General features: G+C 43.8%; 1 protein-coding gene across 1 annotated transcript in view; it reads right to left on the reverse strand.

Annotated features, from left to right (window-relative positions):
- Positions 1-3,451: 3,451 nt before the first annotated feature.
- Positions 3,452-12,836, reverse strand: part of LOC127570044 (SAM domain-containing protein SAMSN-1-like) — a 76,857-nt gene continuing 67,472 nt past the window's right edge. The window contains exons 7-8 of the mRNA XM_052015276.1: positions 12,623-12,776; positions 3,452-5,664 (exon numbers count right to left, since the gene is read on the reverse strand). Of these exons, the coding sequence (XP_051871236.1) occupies positions 5,465-5,664; positions 12,623-12,776 (354 nt within the window). The 3' untranslated portion in view covers positions 3,452-5,464. The remainder of the gene's footprint in view (positions 5,665-12,622; positions 12,777-12,836) is intronic.

A 12,836-nucleotide genomic window follows, 5' to 3' on the forward strand; every position in this document is an offset into this window, starting at 1 on the left:
TTGACTCTCTTGAATTTCTGGTATGTTGCTGGTGTCTTCCACAGTGAAGACTGATGCAAAATACTTAGTCAGTTCGTCCACCATTTCTTTGTTACTACTTCTCCAGTGTCATTTTCCAGTTGTCCAATGCTCACCCTTGCCTCTCTTTTTCTCTTTATACATCTGAAAAATCTTTTGGTATCCTCTTTTATGTTATTGGCTAGCTTATTTTCATATTTCATCTTTTCTCCCTTCATTACTTCTTTAGTTGCCTTCTGTTGGTTTTTGAAAGCTTGCCAATCTTCTAGCTTCCCCCTAAATTTTGCAATAGTGTATTCCCTCTCGTTTGCTTACCAGCGCCTCTACTTCCTCAAGAGCCTAAAGAAATTTGGCATGTCCCCTTCAACCCTCACAAATTTTAGTTGAGGCACCATAGAAAGCATCCTACCTGGATGCACCATGGGTTGGTACGGCAACTGCTCTGCCCGAGACTGTAAGAAACTGCAGAGAGTTGTGGACACAGCTCAGCACATCATGGAATCCAGCCTCTCCTCCATGGACTCTGTCAACACTTCTCGTTGCCTTGGGAAACAAGCTAACATAATCAAAGACCCCTCACACCCCGGACATTCTCTCTTGTCACCCCTCCCATCGGGCAGAAGATACAAAAGCCTGAAAGCATGTACCACCAGGCTCAAGGACAGCTTCTTCCCCACTGTTATAAAACTATTGAATGGTCTCCTAGTACAGTAAGATGGACTCTTGACCTCACAACCTACCTCGTTATGACCTTGCACCTTATTGTCTGCCTGCACTACACTTTCTCTGAAACTGTAACACTTTATTCCGCATTCTGTTATCGTTTTACCTTGTACTACCTCAATGCACTGTTGTGATGATTTGTATGGATGGCATGCAAAACAAAGTTTTTCACTGTACCTCGGTACTTGTGGAAGTAATAAACAAATTTACCAATTTACTTCGTGGTCAAATAATCCTCCAACATATGCTTGAAGCATGAGCGATTGCCAAAAATCGGTTGCTGTTCATAGTACATAGAACATAGAACAATAGAGCACAGGAACAGGCCCTTCAGCCCACAATGTTGTGCCAAACTAATTAAGCTAATTACACTTAATCGCTTCTGCCTGCACATGGTCCATATCCCTCCATTCTCTGCACATTCATGTGCCTATCTAATCCTCTTAAGTGTCTCTATCATATTTGCCTCTACTACCAGCTTTGGCAGTACATTCCAGGCACCCACCACTCTCTGTGTAAAAAAACATGCCCCAATATCTCATTTGAACTTACCCCCCTCACCTTAAATGCATGCCCTCTAGTACTAGACATTTAGACCCTGGAAAAAAGATACCGGCTGTCTCTCTATGCTTCTCATGATCTGACAGGGCAGGCATGATAGTGTGGCAGTTGGCGTAACACTATTACAGCGCCAGCAACCCGGGTTCAATTCCGGCCGCTGTCTGTAAGGAGTTTGTACGTTCTCCCCGTGTCCGCGTGGGTTTCCTCCGGGTGCTCCGGTTTCCTTCCACATTCCAAAGACGTACAGGTTGGGAAGTTGTGGGCATGCTATGTTGGTGCCGGAAGTGTGGCGACACTTGCGGGCTGCCCCCAGAACACTCTGTGCAGAAGATGCATTTCACTGTGTGTTTCGATGTACATGTGACTAATAAAGAAATCTTATACTCCAGATGCAGCCTAACCAGAGTTTTATATAGCTGAAATGTAACTTACTGATTCTTGACCTCAGTGCCTCGACTAATAAAGGCAAGCATGCTGTGTGCCTTCTTTACCACCCTATCAACCTGTGCAGCCATTTTCAGGGAGGTATGGACTTGGACCCCAAGATCCCTCTGTACCATCAACACCGTTTAGGGTCTTGTCATTAACTGTGTCCTGTCCCTTGGAAATGGAACTCTCTTCCACAAAAATTATTGAGGCTGGAAGTGAATTGGAAGTTTCTGTTGGGCAAAGGTTATTAAGGGATTCAGAAAAGATGAGTACGTGAAATTGAGATATGGATCAGCTGTGAAACTTAATGAGTGGCAGAACAGGTTCAGGGGACTGAATTACCTCTTCTTGTCCTTATAATTTATTTCTTCTTCTGAGCAACTCTGAGAGCAGCTGTTTTGAAATAGTTTAAGGTGACGGAGGAAAGGTTTTCCACTGATAATGTTGGTAGGAGCAGGAGTTGGTGTTTGGGCTGCTTCAGTCTGCTCTGTCATTGCTGATCTGATCTGCCTGTGGCCTCAGATCCAATTTCATGCCCATTCCCCAAAAATATTGATTCTCCTGCAGCTCTGAAATCTGTCTCCACCTTCAATATATTCATAATACCTCCACAGCTCGCTGGGGTACAGAATTCTGAAGATTCATGATGCTCTGAGAGAAGTTGTCCTCCTCTCTGTCTTAAATTTTATTGTAGAAATGGTCCCCAATTCTGGATTCCCCCATGAAGTGACAACATTCATGGCACCAAAACCCCTCAATATCATATACATCACCTCCCAGCCTCTGTCGCTATCTCCACCCTTCCCTCCTCCATCTGCCTATCACCCCTCCTCACCTGGATCCACCTATCGCTTGCCAGCTCTTGCTCCCCCTCACCTCTTTATACTGGTTATCTCCCCTCTCCTGTTTCAGTCCAGGTGAAGGGTCTCAACCTGAAACATTGACTGTCCATCTCCCTCCACAGATGCTGCCTGACCCGCTGAGCTCCTGCAGCAGTTTGTTGCTTCAGACTCCAGCATCTGTCGTCTCTTGTGTGTCTCTCACCTGTCCTTTTCCTAGACAACGTGTAAAGGTCCAACATGTTTAATCTTCCCTCACAGCACAACCCTTCCATCAAGAGTTAACTGAATGAAACTTCTCTGAAAATGCCTCCCACACAAATATATCCATCCTTAAATAAGCTATACACAGTATCCAAGGTGTAAAGTTGCAACAAGATGTTCTTCATTTTATATTCCACCCCTTTGTAATAAAGGCCAATGGTCCATTTACCTGCATGACTACTTGCTGCGTCTGTATTCTGTCCTTCTGTGTTTTATATAGTGCCTACCCATATGCTTCCACTGCAGAATTCTGGAGCCTTTCTCCACTTCAACCATACATCGTTTTTCTATTCTTTCTTCCAAAGTGGTGGGTACATGGAATGAGCTGCCAGAGGAAGCTGTAGAGGCAGATGCAATTACAATGTCTAAAGGACATTTGGACGGGTGGATGGATAGGAAAGGTTTAGAAGGATATGGGTCAAATGCGGGCAAATGGGACTAGCTCGGATAGACATCTTGGTCGGCATGGATGAGTTGAGGCAAAGGGCCTGTTTCTGTGACATACCCCACCATATTTTGCTCTGGATACAGGGTGATTGCTTGTTGGTTTACAACCTTATTAGTAAACTTTGCAAATTTAAAACTCGATTAGTCTTTAAAATCTTACCATATTTTCACTGAACTTTATTTGAAGAATACGGTACATATCACAACATATTGAAGATCCAAAATATGGAATATAACAATACACATTGAACATTTAAGAAACATCTATTATACAAAAGCGCCAAAGTAACTTCCAATCTACAAGGTTAAGATAGAAAAGTCTAATAAATATTTATACCTAAAATGTTCAGTCTTGGGATAAGGTATATCTCCTCGAGTCATCATTATCAAAACTATACGGAGGAGTAGGCAACTCACACAAAACAAAATGCATGCAATGAATAGCTTTCTTTGCATACACCATTTAAAAACTTATAAAAAAACAGAGTATCAACAAGTCCCTCTCTCTGATGAGACCTAACCCATCCACCTCCTACATTGGCTTCTGCCCTCTTCCTCTCCAGTCCTGATGAAGGGTCTCGACCCGAAACATTGACTGTTTATTTCCCTCCATAGATGCTGCCTGACCTGCTGAGTTCCTCCAGCACTTTGTGTATGTTGCATTTCTTACACATCTTTTTCTGGAGTTGTTCCCAACTTATACAATCCAATTATCTCTGGTTCTCCAAATTTCATTCAGTACCTTTGGAGGAAAATCCATCTCCATACCTGGAGAAAATCCCGAGCTCTTAAAAGACCATGAACGTTTTACCCCTTCTACACCATCATCTCATCGAGGGTTGTCCTTGATCTCCATAGCAATCTCCGGGATGCTGGTTCAAGCAAGATCCAGGATAAAAAGACATTAGGAAATGAAAAAAATTATATATTTCCACCACTTTACCGAACACTCTCGTTTGCTTGTTGACAAAGTTTCGTATTTGGGAACAAAAACGTCAATCAAGCCATGAAGCATCTCTTCACCTTCCAATTGGCTGGTGAAAGTGCGGTACCTGCGTAATGGCCACGTCAGGCCATCAGTGAGAGGACAAGGACAGTGAGATCAAACTTCCAGGAGTACTGTCAACCCTGTGCCACCACTAGCATTGGACTCAACCTATCTTTCATATCATGCCACTCAGCAAGTACTTTGATATTAAAATAGTTTTCCCATTAAGAAGAATAAATAGTAAGACATGACCATATGATTTGAAGCCCATGTTATCAGCTTCCTCGGTCTAAGACTTATCTGTGTGCCAATTCCCTCTTCTGGCGGATGGGATGAGTTAGATTGGCATCATGGTCAGTACAGACATGGTGGGCTGAAGAGCCTGTTCCTGTGCTGTACTGTACTGTTTGCCCTATGTGCTCTGTTCTGGTCTGCACCCAAACTAGGAAAAAGATATGTCGATCAATTTGGAAACACAGTCACTACGTTTTGTTACGTCAAAGTGCCATACAGGTGGTACAGGCCCCCTTGCTATTAATTACTCCTCACTACAACTTAAGTAGCATGGAATTCTTTCACCCGACAGAGCTTAGCTCTTCCAGTTGTACATCCATTAAAGCTTTGGCCAATCCTCCTCTTCGTGGGCAGTTTTCCCAACAAATAGCTCACTTGGCCATTCAATTAGCCCAATTTAGCATTAACCAATCTTAGCACAGCGTAAGTCACTTGTCCACGCAGACAAAGGATCCAATGACTGTCTCCCAGAGAATCACAGAATTCAGGTTAAAGGACAAAATCTTGCCCTTTAGGCCTATAACAACTCTTCGAATAAAGTAACCAACTCATCCTAATTCTTTGCTCTCTCCCTGCTGAATCTCCCAATTATTTATTCAATTCCTTTTGAGATATATTAAGAAAATTAACCCAGTTCAAATATAAGGGTGCAACTATCAGAGGAGACTCACAGAATTGGAATAATTTGCAAACTTGCAAATTTTTTTGACAAGTTTCCGTGTTTTCCGGAGATTGCAGGGTAAATCTTAAACCACGCATGTACATGTTTACATTAAATAAAGGGAACCAGGTTTAAATCAAACTCGTAAACAGCAATAGCACAAGACTGAAAATTCCCACTGCATCCGCTGCTGCCCATTAAGTGCTACAGGTCTGTACAACGTGTTTATATCTATTGCAATCAGTTTGCAAGGGAGACACCTTCAAGCATTTCTGGCAAGTTCTCCATATCCAAGTCTTCTTTCCCATTGTCTGAGATTTCAGAAGTAGCATAACATCCAGAGTCTCTGGGGCAAACCATCAGTTGTGACTGGTCATTCTTGAGTTCAGAGTGTTGATTCTGAGTTGTTGGATCATTTTTGTCTTCCTCTTCACTTAGAACTATAACAAAAAGAATGCATAAGTATTATTCTTGTTATTCTCCTTGATCTATTTTACACAAAGCACACAGACACACACAGAGACAGAGACATACAGACGGACACACACACACACACACACACACACACACACACACACACACACACACACACACACACACACACACACACACACACAAAAGTCAAGTGGCATTCTAGCCTGAAAATCACTTGAGTAAAGATTCCCAGTGCTTGTGGATAACTACTTGTTCATGGAGAGATCATGCATTTTCCAGTGTGTTTTGAATCAGAAATTATAGCACCACCCAGCAATCCCCATATTTTACAATCCCCACTTCCCAATTTCTCCCCATTTCCATCAATCCCATATCTCCCAATCCCCCAACTTTCTGCCCATATTCCCCCAGAACCATCTCTCCACCTTCTCTGCAGATCCCACTTTCTCCTTGTATCCTTCAATCCCTCTCCTCATCTTCTCTTCAGATCCCAAACCCACCTCCCACATTCTCCTTATGTTCCCAACTATACCAAACTGACTATCCCTTCATACCCCAGAAGGATTATTCATTCCTTCAACAAGCTCCATTTCCTCTCTGTCTTCAGTCAAGAAGGCTTGAGATCAACTCATTTGTCTGGCCTCTCAGCCACGAGGAATCTTCTGTCTAGATGCCTAGACCAATGTTATTAAATTTTAAACAAGCAATGTGGGGACACGACTGGATCATGTCCCCACACAGGATGTTGGTTTGCGTATAAATATATCTCTAACGCTAACCGTAACATTCTCTTATCTACCAGCTACTTTCACAGAATCAGCAGATCTTTCTTAATGACAACTGTGAACTGATAACATCCTGTCGCCAGTGGAACATAGAACAGTACAGCACAGGAACAGACCCTTCGGCCCACCATGTCTGTGCCGACCATGATGCCAAATTAAACTAATCCCATCTGCCTGCACATGATCCACATTCCTCCATCCCTCATGTGCTTGTCTAAAAGCCTCTTACACATCACTATTGGGTCTGTTTCCACCATCACCACAGGCACCTACCACTCTCTATGCAAAAAACTTACCAGGTACATCTCCTTTAAACTGTCCCCCTCTCACCTTAAAGCTATGTCCTCCAGTACTTGACATTTCTGCCTTGCAGAAAAATTCTCTGAGCATCTACCATATCTATGACTCTCCTATAAGGTCTCCTTTCTCCCTCCAGTGCTCCAGAGAAAACAATCCATACTTGTCCAACTTCTCCTGATAGCTAATGCCCTCTAATCCAGGCAGCATCCTGGTAAATCTTTCCTACACCCTCTCCAGAGCTTCCACATCCTTCCTGTATTGGAGCGACCAGAACTGCACACAAATGTCCGAATGTGGCGAAACCAAAGTTTTATACGGTTGCAATGTGACATTGACAAATGTTTGTTATCAGAAGTTGTTGGATTCACTGTTGGGTCCACTACTTTTTACATTATATGTCAATGATCTGGATGGTGGAACTGATAGCTTTGTGGCCAAGTTTGTGATACAAAGATGGGTGGAGGGGTAGGTAGTGTTGAGGAAGCAGGGAGTCTGCAGAAGGACTTGGACAGGTTGGGAGAATGGGCAAAGAAGTGGCAGATGGAATACAGTGTAGGGAAGTGTACGGTCATGCACTTTGGTAGAAGGAAAAAAGGTGTAGAATATTTTCAAAATGGGGAGAGAATTCAGAAATCGGAGGTGCAAAGGGACTTGGGAGTCCTAGTGCAGTATTCCCTAAATGTTAACTTGCAGGTCGAGTCAGTAGTAAGGAAGGCAAATGCAATGTTAGCATTCATTTCAAGAGGACCAGAATATAAAAGCAAGGATGTAATGCTGAGGCTTTATAAGGCGTTGATCAGACCACATGTAGAGTATTGTGAGCAGTTTTGGGCACCATATCTAAGGAAGGATTTGCTGGTATTGGAGAGGGTCCAGAGGAGGTTTACAAAAATGATCCTGGGAATGACAGGATTAACGTATAAGGAGTGATTGATGGGTCTGGGCCTATATTCACTAGAGTTTAGAAGGATGAGGGGGGATCTCATTGAAAGCTACCGAATATTGAAAGGTGTGGATAGAGTGGACGTGGAGAGGATGTTTCCAGTAGTGGGAGAGTCTAAGACCAGCCTCAGAAGAGAAGGACGTCCCTTTAGAACTGAGATGATGAGGAATTTCTTTAGCCAGAGGGTAGTGAATCTGTGGAATACATTGCCACAGATGGCTGTGGAGACCAAGTCACTGGGTATATCTAAAGTGGAGGTTCTTGATTAGTAAGGGTGTCAAAGGTTACAGGGAGAAGGCAGGAGAATGGAGTTGAGAGGGAAAAATAAATCAGCCATGATCAACTAGGCTCCAATCTGGCCTAACTGGTGCAGAATTAGGCCATTCGATGGGCTGAATGGCCTAATTCTGCTCCAATGTCATATGGTCTTTACATTTAAGAGGCAGGGGTGTCTCATTTCAGCCAAGGCTCAGTGGGAAGGCCTCTGAGTCAGAAAGTAGGGGATCTGTCCTTCGCTGAGTGTCCTGTGCCTTGCTGAGGGAGTGCAACACATTTGGGGTTGTCATTGGTCATAGGAGATAGTAAACCAAGTCTTGCCATCTCAGGCAGGCATGGAAGATTCCAGGCATTTTTTTCAAAGAGGAGGATAAGCTCCTTGGATATCCTGGTCCAATATTCATCCCTTGATCAGAATCATTAAATAAGCATACAGTCCAGCTATCGTCATTGGCCGTCTGTGGGACAATATTCCACTTGTGTTTGTCCACATGATCAGTCTAACAACTACTACCATCGGGGAGGAGGTACAGGAGCCTGAAGACTCATGCTCAATGATTGAAGGACAGCTTCTTCCCCTCCACCATCAGATTTCTGAACAGTCCTTGAACCCATGAACACTACCTTGTTATTCCTTTCCTTGCACTATTTATTTATTTTGTAATTTATAGTAATTTAATGTCTTTGCACTGTACTGCTGCCGCAAAACAACACATTTCACAACATAATAAACCTGAGTCTGATTGCAAAGTACTTTCAGATGCTTTCAAAGGTGCTAGACAAATGTGAATTCAACCCTTTAGAAGCTAACACAACTATTTTAGGAGAAGTTTGGTGTAGAAGACTTCTGTCTTCTTGGATTGTGACATTTCATCACTTTGTGGCAAGGGTCTGACAGGGTGCAGCGTAACTTCCTCTGCTTTGGTCAGTACTGATAGACACAGCTCTGCAGGAGTAAGTGTCTCTAAGCTTAGCGACTGCGACTCCTGGTGCAAGTCGACTGATTAGAGCATGAATTGGAGCTGTTGTTTGTATGAAGTACAGAAACTCAGGGTTCTATAATAGAAGAGACCGCAGATGCTGGAATCTGGAGCAACACACAAGATGCTGGAGGAACTCAGCGGGTCAGGCAGCATCTGTGGAGGGAAATGGACAGTCGACGTTTCGGGTCGAGACCCTTCATCTGGACTGGAAGATAGAGGGGAGAGAGCCGGTATAAAGAAGTGAGGGGAAGGGGTGGAGCAAGAGCTGGTGGACCCACTTCTGAATCCCACCATCTCCTCAAACAAGAGCAGTGGGTGCAGGGGAACACCAACGCCTGCAGATTTGTCTCCAAGTCATAAACCATCTTCCCTTGGAAAGACAGAGGCTGCCTGACCTACTGAGTATTTTCAGCATTTTCTGTTTGCATTTTACACCTTATCCCCATTGTCACCCCAGTCTCACCCCATCAGAGACATCCTCCTCCCCCAATCTCCCTGCAGCTTAACAAGCTTCTTTCGTCTCCCGTCACCTCGTCTCTTTCGCCACCCTCATCCTCTCCATCTGCCCATTACACACACGTTCCTCCCTCCCTCCTCCTTCCCTTTATTCCATGGTTCACTGTCCGCTCCTATCGGATTCCATCTTCTTCAGACCTTTGTCACTTCAACCTATCACCTCCCAGCTCTTGCTCCACCCCTTCCCCCCACCTCTTTATACCGGCTCTCTCCCCTCTTTCTTTCCAGTCCAGATGAAGGGTCTCGACCTGAAATGTCGACTGTCCGTTTCTTTCCACAGATACTGCCTGTTGAGTTCCTCCAGCACTTTGTGTGTTGCTCCAGATTTCCAGCATCTGTCGTCTCTTGTGTCTCCTTTTTTGTCTCCTTCCAAGTTCTGATGAAAAGTCTTTAACCTGAAACATTAACTCAGTTTCTCTTCCCCTAGATGCTGCCTGACCTGCTGAGTATTTCCAGCACTTTCTGGTTTTATTTCAGATTTGCAGCATCTGCGTGTTTTTATTATCTCCAGCATCTTTGGTTGTTTTGTTTCCAACCGCTGGATCTAAATGCTGGAACTCCCAATGACACCTTGGCAGCATGTTGACCAGTCAGACTGCAGCAGTTCAAGAAGGCAACTCACCACCACCTTCTCAGGGGCAATCAGGGATGGGGCAATAAATCCTGACCTTATCAACAAAGTCAATAAGTGACAGTCTTGCCTCTGGGGCCAAGGTGAAGAAGAAATGAAAATGGCCAAAGGCAGCAAAGCTTCAACAGAGATCGCATTGCTCATTTTATAGAGTGGAATCAGGCACTTCCCAGACCTAAGACCACCACCATCTACATAGAACTCTGGTTAGGCCGCATTTAGAGTATTGCGTGCAATTCTGGTCAGCTCACTATAGGAAGGATGTCGAGGCTTTAGAGAGGGTGCAGAGGAGATTTACTAGGATGTGGCCTGGATTAGAGGGCATGTGCTATCAGGAGAGGCTGGACAAACTTGGGCTTTTTTCTCTGGAGCAGTGGAGGCTGAGGGGTGATCTGTCGGAAGTGTATAAAATTATGAAGGGCATAGATAGAGTGGACAAGCAATATCTTTTTTCCCATTATTGAGCAATCCAATACCAGAGGGCATGCATTTAAGGTGAGAGGGGGTAGGTTCAGAGCAGACGTGAGGGGTATGTTTTTTACTGAGAGAGTGGTGGATGCCTGGAATGTGTTGCCTGATAGGCTGGTGGAGGCACATTTATTGGGGGCTTTTAAGAGGGGCTTGGATGGGCACATGAATGAGAGGAAAATGGAAGGATGTGGATATTCTGTAGGTAGGAGGGATTAGCTACGTCGGCACAACATTGTGGGCCGAAGGGCCTGTTCTGTACTGTTCTATGTTCTATGTTTTATGTTCTACATTTTTTGTCTACTTATTCACTTCATGAGATCTGGATATCACCAGCAAAGCCAACATTTGTTGTTCCTTCCTAATTGCCCTGAAGAAGGTGATGGAGAGTCACCTGCAGATGAGTGGCTTACTGGGCCATTATAGAGTCAACCACATGAAGTGAGTCATGAGTCACATACAGACCAGAGTGGGTGAGGTTGGCATATTTCCTCTTCTGAAGGCCATTAGTGAACCAGAAGATTTTTTACGATTCCCTTATACAATGAGATGGACTATGACTTCACTATCTACCTTGTTGTGACCTTGCACCTTATTGCACTGCACCTTCTCTGTAGCTATGACACTTTACTCTGTACTGTTATTGTTTTTACCTGTACTACATCAACGCACTCTGTACTGACTCAATGTAACTGCACTGTGTAATGAATTTACCTGTACGATCGGTTTGTAAGACAAGTTTTTCACTCTACCTCAGTACAAGTGACAATAATAAACCAATACCAATACCAATAAAAAACAGAAATGGCTAGAAAATCTTAGCAGGTCAGGCAGCATCTGTGGAGAAAGATACAGAGTCAGGGTTTCAGATCAATGACTTTTCATAAGAAGTGGGCAAAGTTAGAGATAACACAAGAGATTCTGCAGATGCTGGAATCTGGAGCAACACACAAGATGCTGGAGGAACTCAGCGGGTCAGGCAGCATCTGTGGAGGGAAATAAACAGTCAACATTTTGGGTTGAGACCATTCATCAGGAGTCAGAGATTAAACAAGTTTTAATGTGCAGAGAAAGGGAAGAGGCATAGACAGAAGAGACTGTGAGAGAATGAAGAGAGGAAGGAAACTGGGGGTGACCTATGGAGGTATATAAAATTATGAGAAATATAGAAAGGGTACATAGTTAGAGTCATTTTCCCATAGTAGGGACATCAAAAACAAGAAGGCATAGGTTAAAGGTGAGAGGAAAGATCTGAGAGGAAATTTGACATCTGGAAATCGGTGCTTGAGAAAGTTGTGCAGTCAGATGCAATTATTATATTTCAGAGTTATTTAGACAGATACTCAAATAGGCAAGGCATAAAAGGATGTCAGAATCAGATTTATTATCATTGACTTATATGATGTGGAATGTGTTGTTTTGTGACAGCAGTACAGTGCAAAGACATTAATATCTATGAATTTCAAAAATGAATAAATAGAGCAAAAAAAAAAGGAAAAGTATTCATGGGTTCATGGACCGTTCAGAAATCTGATGGCGTTGGGGAAGAAGCTGTTCCTGAAACGTTGAGTGTGGCTCTTCAGGCCCCTGTACCTTCTCCCCGATGGTAGTAACAAGAGGGCATGTCCCAGATGGTGAGGGTCCTTAATGATGGATGCCGCCTTCTGGAGGCACCGCCTCTTAGAAGATCTGGTCCTAACGTAGGCAAACGGGATTAGTGTAGATGGGAAAATTGATCAGCATGGACATGGTGGGCCGAAGGGCCTGTTTCTGTGTTATACAACTCTGTGACTCTTGTGACTCAATGCCAGGAGAGATTGAATGCATGAACTGGTGAGGGATCTGGCTAAAAGGGGCTGATAACTTACAAAAATAACGATGGCTACAACATAAAGGCTGTTTACATCTTCCCCAGTGATGCCTCCTGTTATTCACAAGCCTTTATAGTCCATCTCAACCATTTGATGATCATGGGGACTTCTCTGTGCTGATTATGTATAAAGATTCATTCACCCACAGATAAGCAGAAGTACCAAGCGCACCCTCCTCCTTTCCCCTTACCATCTTTACTGTCATAATCCTGTTGGGCAGCAGTCAAGATCTTTGCTCTAAGCTCTGCGTCTGTGACGTTAAGTTCAATAAGGTGACTCTCCTTGAGATCCTTGAGATCATCCAGACTCTGGTACCCATTCAGAAGGAAGGTGGAATAAAGATCCTGCACAAGAAAATAAAAGAAGCGAGACCATTACACATAAGGAGTGACAACCCCACTGTG

This window comes from Pristis pectinata, chromosome 4 (genome assembly GCF_009764475.1).
Source record: "Pristis pectinata isolate sPriPec2 chromosome 4, sPriPec2.1.pri, whole genome shotgun sequence".
Classification (NCBI taxonomy): domain Eukaryota; kingdom Metazoa; phylum Chordata; class Chondrichthyes; order Rhinopristiformes; family Pristidae; genus Pristis; species Pristis pectinata.